This window comes from Bubalus bubalis, chromosome 8 (assembly GCF_019923935.1).
Source record: "Bubalus bubalis isolate 160015118507 breed Murrah chromosome 8, NDDB_SH_1, whole genome shotgun sequence".
NCBI lineage: Eukaryota > Metazoa > Chordata > Mammalia > Artiodactyla > Bovidae > Bubalus > Bubalus bubalis.
The window spans coordinates 29,995,003-30,015,632 of NC_059164.1; the positions used below are offsets into that span (position 1 = coordinate 29,995,003).

At 38.6% G+C, this 20,630-nt stretch overlaps 1 protein-coding gene across 3 annotated transcripts in view; it reads left to right on the plus strand.

Moving 5' to 3' along the window:
* The window catches only part of DNAH11 (dynein axonemal heavy chain 11), a 375,791-nt gene that overhangs the window by 67,032 nt on the left and 288,129 nt on the right, over positions 1–20,630 (plus strand). For all 3 annotated transcript variants that reach the window (XM_044946526.2, XM_044946527.2, XR_006552702.2), the window contains exons 15-24: positions 1,329–1,661; positions 2,516–2,770; positions 2,855–3,024; positions 3,256–3,478; positions 8,038–8,154; positions 8,268–8,354; positions 14,644–14,802; positions 15,686–15,769; positions 17,161–17,319; positions 19,953–20,075. In XM_044946526.2, the coding sequence (XP_044802461.2) occupies positions 1,329–1,661; positions 2,516–2,770; positions 2,855–3,024; positions 3,256–3,478; positions 8,038–8,154; positions 8,268–8,354; positions 14,644–14,802; positions 15,686–15,769; positions 17,161–17,319; positions 19,953–20,075 (1,710 nt within the window). The remainder of the gene's footprint in view (positions 1–1,328; positions 1,662–2,515; positions 2,771–2,854; positions 3,025–3,255; positions 3,479–8,037; positions 8,155–8,267; positions 8,355–14,643; positions 14,803–15,685; positions 15,770–17,160; positions 17,320–19,952; positions 20,076–20,630) is intronic.

Genomic DNA, 20,630 nt, shown 5'->3' on the forward strand with positions numbered 1-20,630 from the left:
ATATACAACACACAAATGTGAATGCTTCCACCTGGGTGGTGGAAAAGACAGCATCCCTGAAAACAGCAGTTCTTAAATTTGTTAGAACGAACACACACACACACACACATACAAAGAACAACCCTCAAAAACTTGCTAATTCCTGTCCTGCTTTATCAGGATTGAGAGTCACCTCTGTAATTCTGATTCTTGCCTGTAGCACATACCTTTGAATCCTGGATCATATCTCCACAGTGGTGAATAATCAAAGAAAGCATAATCTACCTTATAATCAGCTGTTTTGCTATCATCTTTTGTCTGTGTCCCCCTTGGTAGCTCAGATGTTAAAGAAATCTGCCTGCAATGCTGGAGACCTAGGTTTGATCCTTGGGTCAGGAAGATCCAAGGATGGCAACCCACTGCAGTATTCTTGCCAGGAGAATTCCATGGACAGGCTATCGTCCAGAGGGTCACAAAGAATCGGACACGACTGAGTGACTAACATACTTTCTCTGTGTCACAGTAGCTTCTGTCTTCTGCATCTATTCTCTGGCCTGTATAGACTTCAGCCTTTGCCACTCAGAAGGTACCCCTGGAACCAGCCTTGTTGCTCACCTGACCTTTTCAAATCTCTGTCCCTCAACCTGCTACACTGTGCCCAACCTCTAGTCTCCTTAACCGTGTCCAGGTCTGGGCTGTTGTGCCCATTGACCCACCTATGGGGAGATGCAGAAGTTGAATTTGATGTAATTAAAGCACAAAAGGAGGTTGGACTTCCCCAGGTCAGTGTTTCCCAAGTTGAGTTAGTATTACTCCTCCAGCTGCTCATAGGTGGGTGGCCCAAAATAATTTTGTGTTTGGAGACAATCAGTTAAACCAGGTTAATGGACTTTAACATAAGTACAGTGCAAGTCCCCAAAAATGGCCTAGAGCACGTCACTCTATGCTGACTTAGTGATCTCTGGTTATCCCAGCACAGTGTTCTCCGGCCGACTGGCTGGATGGGAGAACTTCATTTACAGGAGAGGGCCTGGAAGGTCAAGTCTCAGACCCCATCCATCTAGGATGTTTTGGGAAATAGTGTAGTTTTTGTGTGTATTTGTAGGTAGCAGTACATATGATTTCTCCTTTAAAGAATGACTTTTGAATGTATTTTATAGATAAACTAAGTGTTACAAAATCCTGCTTAGGTCATTGCCATCTGGCTTAAGATTCTACAACTAAGCATTTGAATGTTTCTATGTTGTACCCCCAAATGCAGCCCCTTTAATGGACTATTTAAATGAACGGCTTTCATTTTTATACTCACTGTTGTCTATACTGATCTATTAATACTTGTCTGTTGGTAGGAAAATAGGAAGCTATTCAGAGCCAATCCTTCTCTGGATGCCTGGAAGATTTATGTAGAATTCATTGATGACATCGTGGTGGAAGGCTTTTTTCAAGCGATAATGCATGACTTAGACTTCTTCCTGAAGAACACAGAGAAACAATTGAAACCTGCACCATTTTTTCAAGCACAAATGATCTTAATGCCCCCAGAGATTCTGTTTAAGCCTTCTTTAGAAAGAGAGGCTGGAGATGGCTTCTATGATCTGGTGGAAGAAATGCTATGCAGTAGTTTCAGAATGTCTGCCCAGATGAAGCGAGTAGCAGCACATCTGGAAACAGAAAACTACCAGGTACGCTCTTTGTAAATAGGTATTACGCTTATTGTTAATTATATGTACATAATAGATTAAGAGCTTATACATGCATCTATTAATAGTGATACTGAATACTGAATGCAGAAAATAGAATACAGAGAGATCAAGGAAACTTAAAAGGAAATAAATTCTTTAAAAAGTTTACATATTTTTAAAAGTTCAACATATTTACATATATTTTATCCAATTTTGCACATATGTTTAGAGTTACAAACAAATGCAAAGCTAATTCCAAAGCTTTTATTCTGAATATACTTCAGTTTTGAGTTCTAGTGTTTTCTGTATTCTGATGTTCACACTTCTTTGCTGTATTTATACCAAGTATGGTTAATTTTATTTGTAACTAACCTAAAAGCAACATGCTGTGAGCTGATCCTGAGGCAGCCAGGAAAATCAGGAATTTTAGAACAGCCTTTTAAAACGGGATAAAGCCACATGAAAGAAAGCACCTCATTCTTGATATATAAATGCAAAAGAGAAAATATTAAGAAACAATATTTCAGATGAAAAGGCAGAAAAGGATATAGAGGTTGCAACTTCCCTGAATTCAAAACGAATGTGCTTACTCAACTACCCAGATATTTGAATATGTAATGTCCATACAAATATATGTATATTAATGACAATTATTATTATAAAATTAGCTTTTATATTAATGATTCAAAATTAATTGGGATAATGAGCATAAAGAAAGAAGTTGGGAAAGGCAACACATTTTTTATCTTACTAACTATTGTCCTTTTGAAGACTGGCCTTGGAGAATGTTAGGCTGCACATAATTGAAAGAACATGGTTGAGTTTTGTAAATGCTTGGCTCTCCTGTTGTTTAGAGTGATGTGGACAACATGCTGGGCCTGGCAGAAGGTAGGCAGGAGATCATGAGGAGAGTAGCAGATGTTATCAGCAAAGTCTTGGACTTCAGAAACACCCTGGACACGTATGCTTACCTCTGGGTAGAAGACCGAGCCGAGTTCATGAAGCGCTTCCTTCTGTATGGCCCTACTGTGTCGGCTGAGGAGATGGAGCCTCACGTGAATGAAGAGGTCCCTGAACAATCACCAACACTTGAGCAGTTCAAAGAACAGGCAAGGAAAACCCTAAGCAGTCAATCTGGTTTCTGGGTTTTGACTGAGTTGTTGCACAGTGACTAATTTTTTTTCTAATTATAGATTGACATTTATGAGGCCCTGTATGTTCAGATGAGCAAGTTTGACGACTTCAGGGTGTTTGATAGTTGGTTCAAGGTTGACATGAAGCCTTTTAAAGTGAGCTTGCTGAACATCATCAGGAAATGGAGCTGGATGTTTCAGGAGCATCTTTTGAGATTTGTCATCGACAGGTAGCCCTTTGTGTCTTGGCATTTGGAATTATAACTTCTCATACCTGACTGCTGCTTAAAACTGATGTATTAATTTTAAGAGCATTAAAATTGCCAGTTTTATAATACAGTTAACAAGCATTTACTTAGGTAAATACTGAAAATAAGAATCAGTCAAAAGCCTTATTCTTCTAAGTTTTAATGAGTTTAATTTGTGTTTGTATATGTGTATGTACATACATGTCTTTATAGCCTGAATGAGCTACAAGAATTTATAAAGGAGACAGATGCTGGACTTCAGAGAGAATTAAGTGAAGGCGATCATGATGGTTTAGTTGACACTATGGAGCATCTTCTGGCTGTAAGAAGCCGGCAGAGAGCTACTGATGAGCTCTTTGAACCACTGAAAGAAACCATCACACTCTTGGAAATGTATGGCCAGAAGATGCCTGAGCAAGTCTATGCTCAGCTAAAGGTGAGTGTAGTGGTAAAATAGTCACAATTACCATAAACTGAGCACCTCCTGTACCCACATTCATTCTTCACGTGTACTCTCTTATGACTCCTCGTAGCAACATATACTGTAGATATTAATGTTTTCATTTTACAGCTTAGGAATCTAAAGCTGAAAGGGACTTAATAATTTTCTTAGGGCCACTCAAGTAATGAAGCCAGGACATACAAATCTAGGGGTATTTCATGCCCAAATCCTTGCTCTGCATGGCTGTGCTTCACCATCTTCATGTTCAGGTAATAGAGAGTCTCTCAAGGACTTTTTTGGGGTTCCTCTTATATCTTCACTTTCCCATGTGAAATGAACTCCAGCTCTCTTTTTCATCTAAAATTGCCTGTCACTTGAGAACCATCCTAGTCTTTGGAAACAAATCGTGGACATGTTAATAAAGAATAAATAAAGCCCAATTTGGATGGAGAAATCACTGTTTCCTAAACAGGGTTTCTGTGTCACCCTGCTCTTTCTATGTTCTGGATTGACTTGGCTGCTGTGTGCCAAACGATGTACAAAGTCTTTGTGGTTACAACTGAATTCATGAATAAAAATCTCACCATTGAGATGGTATTCCCATGTTCATGTTGAAGTTCTATAGATAGTTTATGTATTTACATCATCTACCAGCTTCCAGGACGGGTTTATGTTTGACTGGATTTCAGTCATGTGATCAGTTTCTGCATTAAGTAAAAAAATACAAAAACTTTTTATTGAACTCTGTCTAGTTCAGTAATTAGAGCATGGAGCTCAAACTAGGATTTCTTTTTTGGAAATCCATCTCATATGTTTGTCTCAGAGCATGCTTCCTCTTCAGTACAATATCCCTCAAGAACCCTCATTTTTAACATTTGTCTATACTGTCTCCGATTCCCCATGTTTTTTAAAAAAACTGAGGTGAAATTCACAGTTCATATAACATAAAAGTGACCGCTTCAAAATGTGTGGCATTAGTACATACACAAGGTTGTGTAACCACTGGCTCTGTCTATCATAGTTTCAGAACATTTTCATCGCCTTCAAAGAAACTCCATGTCCATTAGTGGTCATTCCCCACTACCTGCCCTCAGTCCAAGGCTACTGTCAATCTTTTCCTGTCTTTATGGATTTACTTATTGTAGAAACTTCATATACGTGGTTTTATACAATATGTGACCTTCTGAGTCTGGCTTTTCTCACTTGGCAGGATGTTTTTGAGATTCATGAACATCGTAGCATATATCACTGCATCATTCCTGTTTATGGCTGAATGATGTTCAGGGGGGTGTGTGTGTGTGTGTGTGTTCCAGTTTGTCTAGCCTTTCACCCATTAAGGAGTATTAGGGGTCTTTTCATCTTTTGGCTGTTGTGTATAATGTTGCTGTGGACATTAGTGCAAAAGTATTTGAGTACCTGTTTTCATTCCTTTTTTGAAAAAAAATTAAGAGTAGAATTACTGGGTCATGTGGCTTCTAAGTTTAACTTTTTGAGGAACTGCCAAAATGTTTTTCACTTCTGCTGCTCCCTTTTATAGTCCACACTTTGTTTTGTGAAGACTCACGGCAACAATGTATTTACAAGTGCTCTGTTGGCTACAAAGAATTACTGTATATGAATTATTAAATTTTAAGTAAAATCTGTCTCTAAAAGAAAATCTAGTTTGATTTGGAGTGAAAGGCAATGTGGATAGATAATATATAACAAGAGTGAGAGATTAAATAATTACGGTAGAACACACTGTGCGTGTTTGTTTTTAGGAAGATTGGGATATTCTTTGAGTCAGATCTTGAACCTGAAAATATGTCATATAGAGAAACCAGCCAAAATAGAAGGAACTGATAGGGGATTTGGGTCATGGCCTCCAGAATTTGTATTATAAAAGTTTGGCTCACACTTTGCTAAAGCTAGGTCCCAGTCATTTCTGTTGTCATTTTTAAGTCTTTGACAAATTTTCCTGACACAAATGACACCTTATATACATTGTTCAACAATAAGTTAATGAGGAAAGTATAAGTGGTGATGGAGACATGTTTGATCAAGTCACTTAGTTCTGACTGTTAGTTTTTTTATGAAATGGGGGTTCATATATTTAATTTTAGTGCTGTGGTCTGGTGAAAGATTTAAAATTCTTTTATGCATTTTTTAGCTTACATGCTTTCTAATGGAGTCTTCATTTCCAAGAGGAATAAAAGCAAATGTGGTATTCTGCCTTTTTTTCTATAAAAATAAGTTTGACTCACTACTTACAGTTTTGGCAATGTTGAAAATACTAAGCTTTTCAAGATTTCAAAAGTGAACCACACTTTTAGCTCTGTGTGTGTTTCGATGCTGGTAATTCATGGTGATAGGGGAAAATATAAGATTTATAGGCAGTTCAAGTTGCTTGTGGGGGATAACAATGTACCAGATTTGTTTTAATTGAAGCCATTTGTGAGAGTTACTTTTTCTCCTTCATAATCATTAGTGGTCATAACATTTCCCCAAACTTGCCTGTGCTCAGTTTGATGCTTAAAACCCCTGGGCATGGCTGTGTTCTCATACTCTATCTACAGTATGCTTTGAAGCTAGATTATACCTGTAATCTATAGATTTTTTTTAAGTCCATTCCCTGTTAAGAAACCTTCATTGACTGCCCCTAGCCTCAGAATTGGAGAAGGCAATGGCACCCCACTCCAGAACTCTTGCCTGGAAAATCCCATGGATGGAGGAGCCTGGTGGGCTGCAGTCCATGGGGTCGCAAAGAGTCAAGACACGACCGAGCAACTTCACTTTCACTTTTCACTTTCATGCATTGGAGAAGGAAATGGCAACCCACTCCAGTGTTCTTGCCTCGAGAATCCCAGGGATGGGGGAGCCTGGTGGGCTGCCATCTATGGGGTCGCACAGAGTCGGACACGACTGAAGCTACTTAGCAGCAGCAGCAGCAGCAGCCTCAGAATCCTGTCCAGTTTCCATAGAGCCCACACTCTCACTCCATTCTGCATTGGAAATCTTACAAGATATTGAGGGATCTCCCCCTCATCTCTCCCTGTTGAAATCCACTCATTGCTGTGAGCCTCTGATGCAGTGTCTCCTCCTTGAGTGAACCAGTATCAGCTAGACTTTGGAGGTCATCTAATCTATTGGTTTTCAATGACAGTTTACTTTTTATCAAGTGGAAGCTTCTTTGGTATCCCCAAGTACAAAGCAGATAGCAGCAGGTCTAGTGTAGCTGAGGAAGGTTAAGAAACCTGAGCTCACCGCTGAGACTTCTTCATGTCTTCTCTCCCATGGCCCTGAAGGGACTCCATGAAACTTTTAGGTTCTGTGGGGTCAGTTGGAATTGCAGAGTGAGAGCATGTACAGATGAGGATGCAGAGTTTTGTTGAGAAGGATGGAAAAACAAGACGAAAAACAGGTAGCTTTAGAGCCCAAGTCTCTTAGCTCCTGGTCTGGTTGGGTATTTCTGTCATGACAACTTGTTGCATTTTCATTTCATAACACCTCCTGATGGAAGTTAACACCTTCTGTCATGAAAAAAGTTGTTTTGTGTGCCTCTCATTCACACTGACAGATGATATAACAATATCCGTCTAAAGCATATGTTTTATTTTTGTAGCCCTCCTCCACCACTCAGATACAGTTTATACTTAGCACAGTGCACTTTTCATAATTGACAGTTACTGAATCATTTATCAAATATTTATCAAAGGTTACAGAATAGTCTTTAAAACCTTTGATTTTTGTACTTCAGATACACAAGTAGAGTCCCATCACCGTGGGTGGTTTTGTGTGACAAAATAATTTCAGTGTCCTGGGAGATGACCCAGACAAATAATGCTTTCTTAGTCTGGACACGAGGAATGCTTTTCAATAGCAGTTACACAGGAGGGCTCTTCAAAGAAAGTAAGTAGCTGTTGCCGTTTGCATTGTAGTCAGGACAGCAGAGTTGAGTTGCTACCTGAACAATTTATGACTGCTTTATCCTCCGTCAACTAGAAATTAACCTTCCCTTCCCTTTGCCTCATCTTATTTTGAAAATCCTTGTCATTTACAATTAACCCAAACGTTCAAACTCTCCATCCAGAGCAAGTACAAAGACAGCTTTGGGAGTCAGAGGAAAACGAAGGACAAGACTGATTTGTATTTTCATCTCTGTCCCACCAGATCCAAAACCTTTTTTTTCAACGGCTAAATGTGGCTCCATTTCTAGGTGTTAGATCAAACAAGTCATTTCCAGAGCACTTAATTTTGTTCCCTCAGTAGCAAAATAATTTGGTAATTTGTGTTTTATTTTGAAAACATTTTGATTTATGCTGAGGTCAGTTTCAGAGGACAGCCTGGTTTGTGCTTGGAAGATGTGACTCCAGAGGTGCCAGTGTGTCAGCCTGGGATTCAGCCTGGTTCTGAGCCTTTTAGTCACTTTAATCTTTGGGGTATAAACTCCATCTCTCATGCAAGAATGAAAGGATGCCAGGGGTGAGCGGAGAAGGATTAGGATAGTCTCATCCTGTGGAGCTGGTGTGTTTTAGGTGCTGCAGTGATTCCCATTTGCACCTTTGCTTTTGCAGGAATTACCTGAAAGATGGGAAACTACCAAAAAGATTGCAGCAGCTGTCAGACACGAGATCTCACCTCTCCAAAACGCAGAAGTCTCCCTCATAAGGAAAGCGTGTGTTTTGTTTGATGTAAGCTAGCTAACAAAGATGTTTTGTTGTCGTTGTTTGTTTAAGAAAGGTTTTATAAGACTGGTTGAAGCTGTTTGTTTGAGATTCACTTTGTTTTTTTCTGCCTTCATCAGGAGAAGCAGGCAGAGTTCAGAGAGAGATTCAGATTCTATGCGCCCCTTCGTTTTAATGCAGAAAATCCATATACATTACTCGATAAGGTAATGTGATTGCAGTGATCTTGTGTGTTATAATAGCTGTTTTAAAAAAGAAATTGGGCACTGAGATATTGCTGTATTTTACCTTAGTTTTGCAATTAGTTATGGGTTGAGAATTAGCTCTATAAAACCCAGTTATAAACCATTTTCCCCAAGTAAATTATATTGTGATTTAAATCATGTCTCCCCAGAATGCTGTTATCATCAAAGTACTCATACTAATGAAACTAACAACTACTATTATTTTTTAAACACTTTATATGTCAAGAACTTTGTTAAGCATGTTACATACGTTATTTATTTCAGTTCTTGCAATATCCCTATGATATAGCTTCTATTCTTTTTTTTCAGATAAAGATATAATTATGTATAACTGAGTGACTTGTTGGAGATAACACAGTTAATGACAGAATCAGTGCTAAAATTTTAGCTGTTTATTTTTTTAAAAGATGAGAAATATTGACTAGTGTGCTATTTCCTATGTGATACTTGGTTCATAATTCTTAAACTTAGTAAGAAAAGTCCTTACTCTTACTTACTCTTCCTCCCGCCTCTGATTTATGTCTTTGCCTCATTCTGTACTTTTCTTCTTTAGGCTTGATTACATGTCCTCAATCTCACTCCCAACTGCACTCTATATATGTCTCCATGCTCACTCCCCAAATATATGTTATGTGGTTTTCTGGGGGTGGCTAGTGTTTTAGGGCCTTTCAAGTGAATGCCCATAACTTATTCTTAATTCTGGATACAAATATTATTGAGTCATTCAATCCTAGTTCATAATGAGCTACTTCATCATAGTTGACTATAAGAATGTATGTAACTGGCAGATAATCCAAAATGGTGCATAATTCATGAGGCTTTAAAAAAACATTTTAAAATTTTATTAGAAAAATTATATCTTTGTTTCTCTAAGAATTCTTAACCTAGCAGCCTAACTGATGACTTTGAAGCTTAGATTCAAGGACCGGGAGTTTTTCTGGGTTCATGTAGGCTGCCATCCTGACTTGACTTCATGCTGGAGATAGTCCTTAGTCCTTTTGTTGTTGTTGAGTTGCTCAGTCATGTCAAATTTTCTGTGACCCCGTGGACTGTAGCACGCCAGGCTTCCCTGTCCTTCACTATCTCCTGGAGTTTACTTAGACTTATGTCCATTGAGTCAGTGATGTCATCCATTTAGTCCCCTGTTGTCCCCTTCTCCTCCTGCCTTCTATATTTCCCAGCATCAGGGTCTTTTCCAGTGAGTCAGTTCTTTGCATCAGATGGCCAAAAAATACTCCTTAGACTCTTGTAAGGCTTGAAGCTGACATGGTTTTTTACTTCTCTTTCCAAATTTTGGTTTGAGTTTAGTTTTAACTGCTTTCAACCATTCATTAAACACCATTCTATATAGCATGAGTTCTTTTCTTTCACTTGGCTGAGGGAAAGTGGTTAATATATTCACTGAAAAGGGAGTAGGTTAGAATATTCTAATACTGTTGGTTTTTTTAAGGTTATATCTACATTGCAGGTGGTCTCAGCAGATTGGATGGGGAGAAGTTTTCCCTTGACTGTGCACTATGTGTGAACATTTCCTGTGTTATCATTTATCGAGTCTTTCCGTTTTCATGCTCTACTATAACACCGTATAGTTACATGTTTAAAAGTCAGATATCTAACTTGGCACCTACAGAATATGTTGAGGATTTATACAAAGTTTTGAATATAGTAGGACTCGGTTGCTTTTATCTTGAAGTCATTTTCTCATGTGTTTGTTCAACAAGCGTGCCTAATGTTTATGTAACTAGCTTCAACCCAAGTCAGGTATGTGCTTGTTCTGGACTGACATGGTAGGTCCCAGTACTCAAGGCACTTCACTCCCAAAGATGGAAACCATTAACCCACCAGGAACAAGGGGAGTGGTGTGGTACATCCCTCCTTTTATAACCAATTACTGGGAAATTTATATTATGTGCTATTCTTTCTTCATAGCCAAAGATACAATGAACAATTGAATTAAAATAATTAGGTTTATATTTCTAGGAATAATTAGTATAACTAATAGGGAAATAATTAAAAATAAATAAAAGGGCTGTTGACTCTGGGGAGTGTGGTTGACTAGCCATTTCGAAAATCCCTCTTTTATAGAACAGATGCTGAAACGTGTCCACAAATACATAATTCTAAATCTATTGCTGAGTTCCCAAGAAAACAAGAGAAATCTTTAAAGGGCAGGAAAATAGAGTAGCTGAAACCAGGATGGAAAGCAGAGGGAAACATAAAAGCCTGTGCTGCTGTAGGGGCAAATCAAAGTGCCAGAAGTCTAGAACTTTGTAATTAGCCCTTTCAAGGCAAAGGAGGAGATCCTTTTAAGAGGGCTTCCCTGGTGGCTCAGCTGGTAAAGAATCCACCTGCAATGTGGGAGACCTGGGTTTGATTCCTGGGTTGGGAAAATCCCCGAGAGAAGGGAAAGGCTACCCACTCCAGTATATTCTGGCCTGGAGAACTCCATGGACTGTATAGTCCATGGGGTTGCAAAGAGTCGGACACAACTGAGCGACTTTCACTTTCACCCTTAATGAGAGGGTGGGCTGGGAAAATCTGCAGCCTGCAGGGAGCCTTTGAGATGACAGTCTTTGCTCAGAAGAGGGTGAAAAAACAGAGAAAAGGATCCTCTGGGAATTGGTAAACATGGGCTTGTTCTCCCAAGAGTCATGGTTCAGTTTTGTACTACGCTGATAGTTCAGGAATTTCCAGGTCAGGAAAAGGAGATGCTTACAAATAGTTCTTAGCACACAATAGAAGCAAATCCAGACCTCCTCTGCATAGAAGAGAATAAAGTGATCTTATTCTAATCTCTTCAGGGGCCCAGCAGATTAAATTTAGTTAAATTTGAGTTTACAGTAAAATAAACACACCATCATGCATAAGGGCCAGCAGAAAGAGCAAACGACAGATACAGACACATATAAAATGTCAGATATTAGAAAACGTTTATTGGGACTACTCTGGTGGTCCAGTGGTTAAGACTGGGCTTCCACTGCAGGGGCCTGGTTTTGATCCCTGTCAGGGAACGAAGATGCCACATACACATAAAAAACAACTCAACATTTATTATGGAAATAAAAGGTAATATTGAAAAAAATAAGCAAGTTCTCAGTTTTGAGGCTATCAAAAATGATCAGCTGAGTTTGAAAAAGGACCAGGGACTTATGGGAATGAAAAATAAAATTATTTTAAAAGACACAGCTCAGTAGTGGTTAAATAACTAGTTAAATTGAAAAGAGGATTAGTGAAATGCAAATGACATCGGAAGGAATCACTTAGAAGACAGCACATAGGTGAAAGGAGATAAAAATACAGAAGAGATGGAGATACAGAGTAAGAAGTTAGAATGATGTCTAACTCTTCTACTCAGACTTCCTGGAAGAGAGAATAAGCAGACTATTAGACAAGCAGTGGAGATAGAGTAGCTGGGGTTTTTTTTTTTTTTAGAACTGGTCAAAGCATGAATCAACTGATTGACGACATTCACTGATAAAGGTTAAATACGAAGTCAACATCTGGACACATCACAATGAACTACAAAATACCCATGGCAAAGAGAAAACCTTTAAAGCATCCAGATAGAAAAGACAGATTATCTGTTAGAAGTGATACCTGAGGTAAGAGCATACTTGTCACCAGCAACAATGGAAGCTGGGAGATAGACAGTTTTTTCCCAATTCTTCAGTGTAAAATTATAATTCAGTAACGAGTATATTTAAGGTAAACAAAAGCAGAATGCATCAACCATCAACAAATCATTGCTGAAATGACTTCCAGTATGTACATTTCAAGAAAAGAGAGGACAAACAAAGCCAAAATTGATTCTCAGAAAAGACGAATTATATTGACAAATCCCAGGTGGAATTAACAAAGGGAAAAAAGAAAAATCCACAGTTCTAGGAATAAATAGGGAACGGCAGTACAGAAAGAGCAAAAATTCAAAAGATCATCAAATATAATCAATAAAATTTAAGCAAAGTGGATACATTTTTGGAAAAACATTACTTACTAAAACTATCTCAAGAAATAACATACCTGAATAGTCCTATAACTATGAAAAATTAACCAATAGGAAGATAAAAATATAAACCATTAGTTTAAAACAGAATAACAGGCTCTGATGGGATTATAGGTTAATTCAAGGAGCTTTCTGGAAATAAACCTCATTCATATGCTTCCAGAGCCCAGAAGAGGAATGAACACTCAAAAATTGCTCTATGAAGCATGTCTTATTTTTGTGAAAGGACAATATGAGAAAGGAAAAATTATAAGCCGTTCTTTTTTCTGTATACATAGATACAAACAAACTAAACCAAGCCTAATCAAATAATCCATATAAATTGGTTGGGTTCATTCCAGGAAAATGTTTAATTTAACATTAGAAAATTAATATAATTCATCATATTAATAGATTAAGAGAAAAGTCATATAACCATCTGAAGAAATGCCAAAAGATCTTTAGGTATCATTCAACATTCACTTATGATAGACACTCTATCCTTTTAACCCATTAAAGGATAGCAAAACTCTATTTATAAAGACATTTTTACCAGAGCGCATAAAAATCCTAGTAGCATTAGTGTTAATGGTGAAATACGGAAATGACTATCAGCAGTAGAATAAATTAATTGTAGTGTATTCACACTGGGTAGTGCTATAAAGTGGTTGAAATGAACTTAATACCTACTTTTCATGAATATGTAGAAGTATCTCAAAAATAAAATATGTCAAAATTCTTAATATATAGTGTTCATATAAATTTCAAGTCATAAATTCTAAGAGTTTAGCATTTGCAGTACAAACACATGTAGTGAAAATATTATAAAATCAGTGATGTTAAATAAAAATTTAGTGATTTTGTTTATAGTGGGAAAGAGAAGGATAAAATTAAGGTCATTAAAAGTTATTAGTAATAAGTATTTCCTAAGCTGGATGGTGTGTATGCTCATAGACCCCTTAGACCCCTTTTTATGTGTATGGACTTTTTCTAACATTTGTAACACTAAGAGAATTGCAGTTAATGTTTATAACATGTTTATAAAGGTATAACACGTAAAAATGAAACAACTTACATCATGAAAGAATGTTAGAGTGCTAATATTCTAATTTGCGTTGCAAGAAATTAAGAGAGTTGCAAGTTGATAAATGATTAACTGTGGGTATTTAAAGTTAAGAAAAGAAACTCAAAAGACCTAAAATAATAGAATTGTTGGATATTGAGAGAAGGTTGAGAGAAAATATAAAGTAGAGAAGCAACATTAAATCCTTTGTTTGCAAACCCAGTAAATCTGTAATGTCCAAACTTGATAAATCAATAAGCACAACCTGTGCAGAGAACTGAGAACTAGAGAAACAGCCTCCAGAAGAATGGGAGCGAGGGCCTTGGGTTTCCAGCTTTTCCTGCATGCACGTTCTTTTGTACTCTGCACTTGACCATATTAAGATACTGGTATGTTAATAAAAACTAAAAGTAAGAATTGGCTTATCAAAAAAAAAAATTGGCTTATTAAGAAAGTAAAGAGTCAGCTTATATTCGGTGTAAAACATAAACTGTTGTACATTGATGAGATGGTAGGGGAGCCAAATATAGTCATATGGTGAAATTTTTCCTGTGTGTGCCCTGTCTCATCAGTCATGTCCAACTCTTTGTGACCCAATGGAATGCAGCCCGCCAGGCTCCTCTATCCATGGAGTTCTCCAGGCAAGAATACTGGAGTGGGTTGTCATGCCCTCCTCCAGGGGATCTTTCCGACCCAGGGATGGAACCTGTGTCTCTTATATCTCCTGCATTGGCAGGCAGGTTCCTTACCACTAATGCCACCTGGGAATATTTTGTGTATTGATAATCTCTAGGACATTCTTTAAATTTGAAGGTTGTTTTTTATTTTTAAGTGATTTATTCTTCAGTGGAAGCTTCTTGCACCTCCTCTTTTGCTCCCCAGAAAAGTCCCCAGCTGTATGAGGAAAATAAAGAGGAAAATTTGTATTCATAACAATTTGATACCAGAGCAGATTTTGCTGAAATAGTGTATGGGGAAGGTATTGATATCATTTTTGTATTTACTGATAGTCTACTCTAGCTTTTTGAGTAGCTGTGAGTTTGCTCATCTAAAGCCTTCTACATTTTACCAATAATTATACTTCAGATTTCTCTTTCTTTTAAAAATCGAAGTTGTAAATGTTAATAGAACCAGAACACTGTGGCTTCTCTTCTCTGGCAGCTTGTTGGATATTAAGTGTGTTTGTGTTTCTGCTTTCTCCTCAGGCACATCAAGAGCTTGAGGCATTAGAAGCAGAGATGCTGCAAATGCAGGAATCTACTCATCTTTTTGAAGTGGCTCTTCCAGAGTACAAACAAATGAAGCAGTGTCGCAAAGAGATAAAATTGCTCAAGGGGCTCTGGGATGTCATTATTTATGTTAGAGTAAGACACAGCTTGTTGAAAGCATGCGTGTTTTTTTTTCTTTAAGTATTTCTTTTGTATAAATATACAATTTTTAGTGTCTGCATAATTTTATAATATCTTAAAATATGTGATTGTTAAACTTTGCCCCAGAATTGGAGTTCCTATAACTTGTTAGTTGAAGATTCTTCTCTGAATTATTAGTGGTTTTTGTTTTCAGTTCTCAGTGAAACTTGGTATGAGTCTCAAGTCCTTCTAGAGAGTTCTATAAAATATAAATAATTAATATATGTTGCACTCATATGGTCATCTCTGCATACAAACTCACATATACACCCATGCTTGTACTTATATATGTGTGCATATATAAACAGGCCTGGCTAAAAATAATTTGTATATTGCTAGTTAAGTTACAGACTTAAGTATAAAAATAAGTTCTAGGGAACCAGGCATATTGCAATATGTGTTATACAGGATTTTCTTTGAAGTTAGTTGAAAGCCATATAGAAATACATTTATAAGAAACTCATGAGAGTTTTGGCTATAATGGATGAAGGTTTTCTTCCAAAAGCTTATTTTATATGGAGAATTATAAAAATATGATATTTAATGGTAACATTATTTATCAATTCATTCAGACTACTCAGGATTAAATGATAATGATGGTATGTGTATGGAATTTGCCATTGCGTCTAGAAATTAATGTATCACAATGTTTTAGCCTTAAGTTTGACATGTTCTGATAACTTTTTTGTTTTGGTGTTAGGGAAGCTTTGACAGATGCAGTTAATACTTAAGTAATTGACTTTCCCCTGGATGATGGAGTTGCAGTTTATATATTTTGCTGTGGAGACTTGCTTTCACCAAATGTTGTTGACACTTTTATCTGCTTGTGCGTTTTCAGAGAAGCATTGATAATTGGACTAAAACCCAGTGGAGACAGATTAATGTGGAGCAGATGGAAGTAGAACTCAGAAGGTTTGCCAAGGCAAGTTCCATAACTGTCTGTGATGACGATTTATCTTCCTCTGCACCACCTCCTTCCATCTTCCCTAACCTAGAATCTGCTGTGTTGGGCCGCATGTCCTTATTTACTTCAAACAGGATGATTTGAGACAGGAATTTTTTCCCCACTGTAGCCAGTTGCACTTGTAATCAGGCCTGCCTTTCTGTGAATGAGTGGATAAAAGCATATTAGGGCTAATGAATTGATGAGCAGCGGCTATACTCAGGCACTCTCTGTGGCTGTCTAGAGTAAAAAAGAGGTGAAGAGCAGGGCTGAGGGGTTAGGCGTATGAAACTGTTGAATTCTTTCCTTAGCAACCGTAAGTGTATTGTATCTTCAAAGGTACCTTTTGATTGTGGGCTTTGGGGCAGCTCATTGGGGTAACCTGTGGAAAAACATGAAATATTATGATCTTTACTCTTACTGCCTACTCTGATATCACAGCGGGGCTCAATACAACAGAACTCAGCTTCTTTGAATATTGTATTTTGGTATCTAATCCCTGCTGTCTTATGCCCGCTAAAGATAGTAAAGCCTCTTTGAATAAAGCCAAATGCATAGCAGTGAGAGGCTGGGTCTTTTGCTCTCTTCTTGCCCCAGAATGCCCTTGCCCAAACTCAGTCCTGTGTTGCACTCCAACCAGCTCTTCCCATCTTTTTCTCCCATTTTCTCCTGGTCCAAGAACCCTAACTAAAATGTCGCATCATTCTTTCGGATGGCATGGGGTCACTGTGCTCCTCGTTGCTCACTTTCCTGCCTGTGTCCTTTACCATTGCACGGTCTCACTGCAGAGTTACAGTTTAAACCCCACTCTCAGCTGAAACTCTTTTGCTTTTTTTCCTCTAAGTAGCACTGTCCTTTTGTACTGAAATTGTTACTTTATTTTGGGTTTTCTCATTCAAAATTGTTGATATTGTTCCATGAGCCAAGAAGACAGTCAAGTCAAGGGCCCTATTTGAATGTCTTAAAGTTATTGAAACAAGTCAGGTCTTTGGAGGAAGGTCTTAGCAATCCAGTAACAATCTCAGTTTCCTGCATGTTTATGTTTCTAGAGGAAACTTTCTTCATTCACATGCCCTGTTAGACTCTATTATTTCACTGCATTTAATGACCCGTGGGTTTCCACATGGGACATCCAATTGGAGCCTGTGAATAAGAAGCCAGTGTATCTAGGTGTCTTGTACATAGTGGACTAGTACATGAGTGAGTGGATATTTTTCTTTTTTATCTGGTTTTAGTCCTTAGTCTATGAACTTAAACACGTTGACTCTCTTCCTAATCCAGGAAAAAGTACACATAATTTTTTATAGGAGGCAGATTATAAGGTCTATTACTATATGCAAGAGCTGGATTGTTTTTTCACTTTCCTTTAGGAAATCTGGTCTCTGGATAAGGAGGTTCGCGTGTGGGATGCCTACTCGGGCCTGGAAGGCACAGTGAAGGACACGATGACCTCTCTAAGAGCCGTTGCCGAGTTACAGAGCCCTGCCCTCAGGGACAGGCATTGGCACCAGCTGATGACGGCCACTGGGGTCAGTGTCCTGGGTCTCATTAACTGAATATTTTTGTGACATGTTATTCCTTGGTTCATATCATTCATCTGGGATGAAGTGGGACTTGGGAAAAGGTCTCTGATCAGATGCAAGAGGTCAATCTCCTTGAGATGTGACAAAGGACTGGACATGCAGAGTTCCTGGTTTCAGCCTCTGCTGCTATAGACTAAATGTGTCATTCCCCCTGCACCTGCCCAGCTCATGTGCTGAAGCCTGAATCCCCAGTGTGATGGCATTTGGAGATGGAATACTTGGGAGATGATTAGGTCATGAGGGTAGAACTCTAGTGAATGAGGTCAGTACTTTTGTAAGTGGACAAAGGTCCCAGAACTTTCCACTCTCTACCGTGTGAAAATAAAACAAGACAGATGTATGTTAACTAAGAAGGAGACCTTCACCAAGAACCCAATGAAGCTGGCACCCTGATCTTGGACCTGTAGCCTCTAGAACTGTGAGAAATAAATGTTTGTTGTTTAATCCCCCTAGTCTATGGTTTCGTTAAAAGCAGACAGAAGTAACTAAGACACCCCCCCCTACTTTTATCTCTTATTGGCTATATGACCTCACACAATACACTTAACCTTTTTGTACTGAGTTTTACTTTTTATTAATAAAATGAGACGGATGCTATCTACTCTTATACATCATGTATATCTTTTAAGAGTCAAGTAAGATAATGTGAAGGCATTTTATAGAGCAGGACATGGCTGCAAAAAATCTTATATTTAGTGGAGAGGATGAAAGAGCACAGAAATGAATTTAGGAGGAGAGAGAATTTGGAAATAGTGATCCCCTCCCGCAATTCATTTAATAATAGTGTCGTGTTTTGTTTTGATGGTCTTGATTTTATTTCAAAATATAGAATTATTTCTCATCTGTCCATGCCACTTGAGATTGTGTTTTCTTTCCCGTCTAAATCTTTTTAAGAGCAAATATACCAACCTTACATTGTATTTTCTGGGGAAGGTGACCTTTGTGAATTTAAAATATATTACAGGCAGCCTTATGTGCTTGTTTTCTGCTAGGCGCATGTGAAAAAAGGCTCTTATGATTTGAAGACAGAGTTTGCAGAGTGGGGAAATTGAGGAGAAGCTCAGCCTGGTGAAGTGGGGACAGCCTAGGCTTTATTGGTCCAACCCTAACACCTCTCTGGGATCCTGGGCAAGTTACTTGCTCTCTGTACCTCAGTTGCCCCTTCCATGAAATACAAGTAATGCTATAGCACTCCTGTGCAGACTTGGTGAACACACAGGAGATGAGATTACATATAGACCTAGCATGTAGCAAATCCTCAGTAAATGGTCCCTGAAGCTGTTATTATTATAGTACTTTCCAGAGAGTCTTTAGACATTGCATATATTTGGACTTCATAGTTGATTACTGTGTTCTTCCAGAAAGTCTTTATTGAGTCTCCCAACATGGTATGTAGACTGTATGTCCCTACCCCCACCCCTCCTCACATTTCCTCTAGTGAGCGTTCTCCTCACCACAGGCGCTTACCTGTACTATGCCTTTCTGCAAGCTAGAAAAAGATGTCTTCTTGACAGATAATTTAGAAAAAGGCATCTTCCTCCAGGCTGCTCTGGGGCATCAGAGCAGCGACTAGATCCAACTTCTGGTTGTCACCTATTCACTTCCAGTTGTCCATATTCACTGTACAAACCATGCAATCAGGGGGCCCTGTGACACATCCCTGCTCGTTCCTCCTGTAAGACAGACCAGACTCCCATCAGCTCTGGAGTGAGGTCAAACATGATGCAGAAGTAACTAACTCATCTGGTTTGCTCAGGACTTTTTAGGTTTTAGCAAAGAAGCACCCGGTCCTGGACACACAGGGCTGTTTAGTCATCTTGTGCAGAGAGGCAGATGGTGGTCAGCAGTGTTACAGACTGGGGAGAGCCAGAGAAGACTTCAGCTGCCAGGAGGGAGGGACTGGATGTTCATAGGAGGAGCAGGAGTGGAAGCCATGTAGTGGGGTCAGCTCTTCATTTGTGAAGGATATGGGTGACTTTGGGCACTTAGGAAGAGCTGAGAGCTTCTTAGCAAATACTGGGGTGGGGAACTCATGAGATGATGAGGAAACGAGAATGACTTTTTTTTCACATGTTAAATATGAATAATGACAGTATGAGTAAGAATAATTATTTTTTTCCAAGGAACTAAGATTAAATCAATGATAAAACTAGGTTAAATCATGAAAGCAACTGGGAATTATGTTCAGTGAATAGAATACTTAGAAGACAAATGATCTACTACCGGATTCCTGGGATTTCAACTAAATTATAATAAATGAATAATGTGATTCTTTTTAAATTTGGGTTTTGTGGGCAAAGGAGATAACAAATGAGCTGACAAGGGAAGGTTATGAAACAAAAGGAAGTAGTATAGTGTGAACTTGGCCTAAACCGCAGCCCTCGCTTCCGGTGGGTGATGCCTCTGTAACTGTGAGCCAAAAGGCAGTGTCTTTGGTTGTTCACACATTTCAGAACTTGACATGTACTCAGCCACTGACTTGAGTATATTTAGCTCTGATTCAGTCCTCTGGCCATTAGGTAAAAGGAACCGTTAATATATATGGAATCAGTCCTACCTTTTTTTTTCTTCCTAATCAGGTCAAATTTTCCATAAATGAAGCCACAACTTTGGCAGATCTGTTAGCCTTGCGGTTACACCAAGTGGAAGAGGCTGTCCGAAGCATCGTGGACAAAGCCGTGAGAGAGCTGGGGACTGAGAAGGTCGTGTCCTTGGGCTGTTTCTTTTTACCCTGGGCTAATTCTGTGGCTGGCACGTGAGCAGACTGGGGAGAAGGCCATAGGCCCTGTGTGGGGACACGTCTCCCAGCAGGAAAAAGATTCCTTCTCAGCCATAGTAAATGTGTAAAACAAGAGTTGACCCAGTTGATGACGACAATTATAGCGGAACTCGCTTATGTGTCATTTACTTGGTAGCAAGTAAAGCTCTCCATGCTTTATACTCATTCATTTAATTCTCTGAGGATTATGCCTGTTCTACAGATGTGGAAACTGAGATGTTGAGAAGTGATTAGCTGACCCAGTTTCATCAAGGGAACTGGGATTCACATTCTGGCGCTTAGAGCACTGCCTATCCTGTGCTGGCTAATTTGTACATAATACCTATCAGAACTTGAAGATAACTTTTTAAGCCCCTTCCTGCTCTGGCATTCCACTTCAGTAAAGGATATAAAATTCAGATCCAATAAAAACGTGATATTGGTGTGATGCTGTTCTTTTGTGTGATTAAATTCATTCTTGAAACCTCAACACTATGAA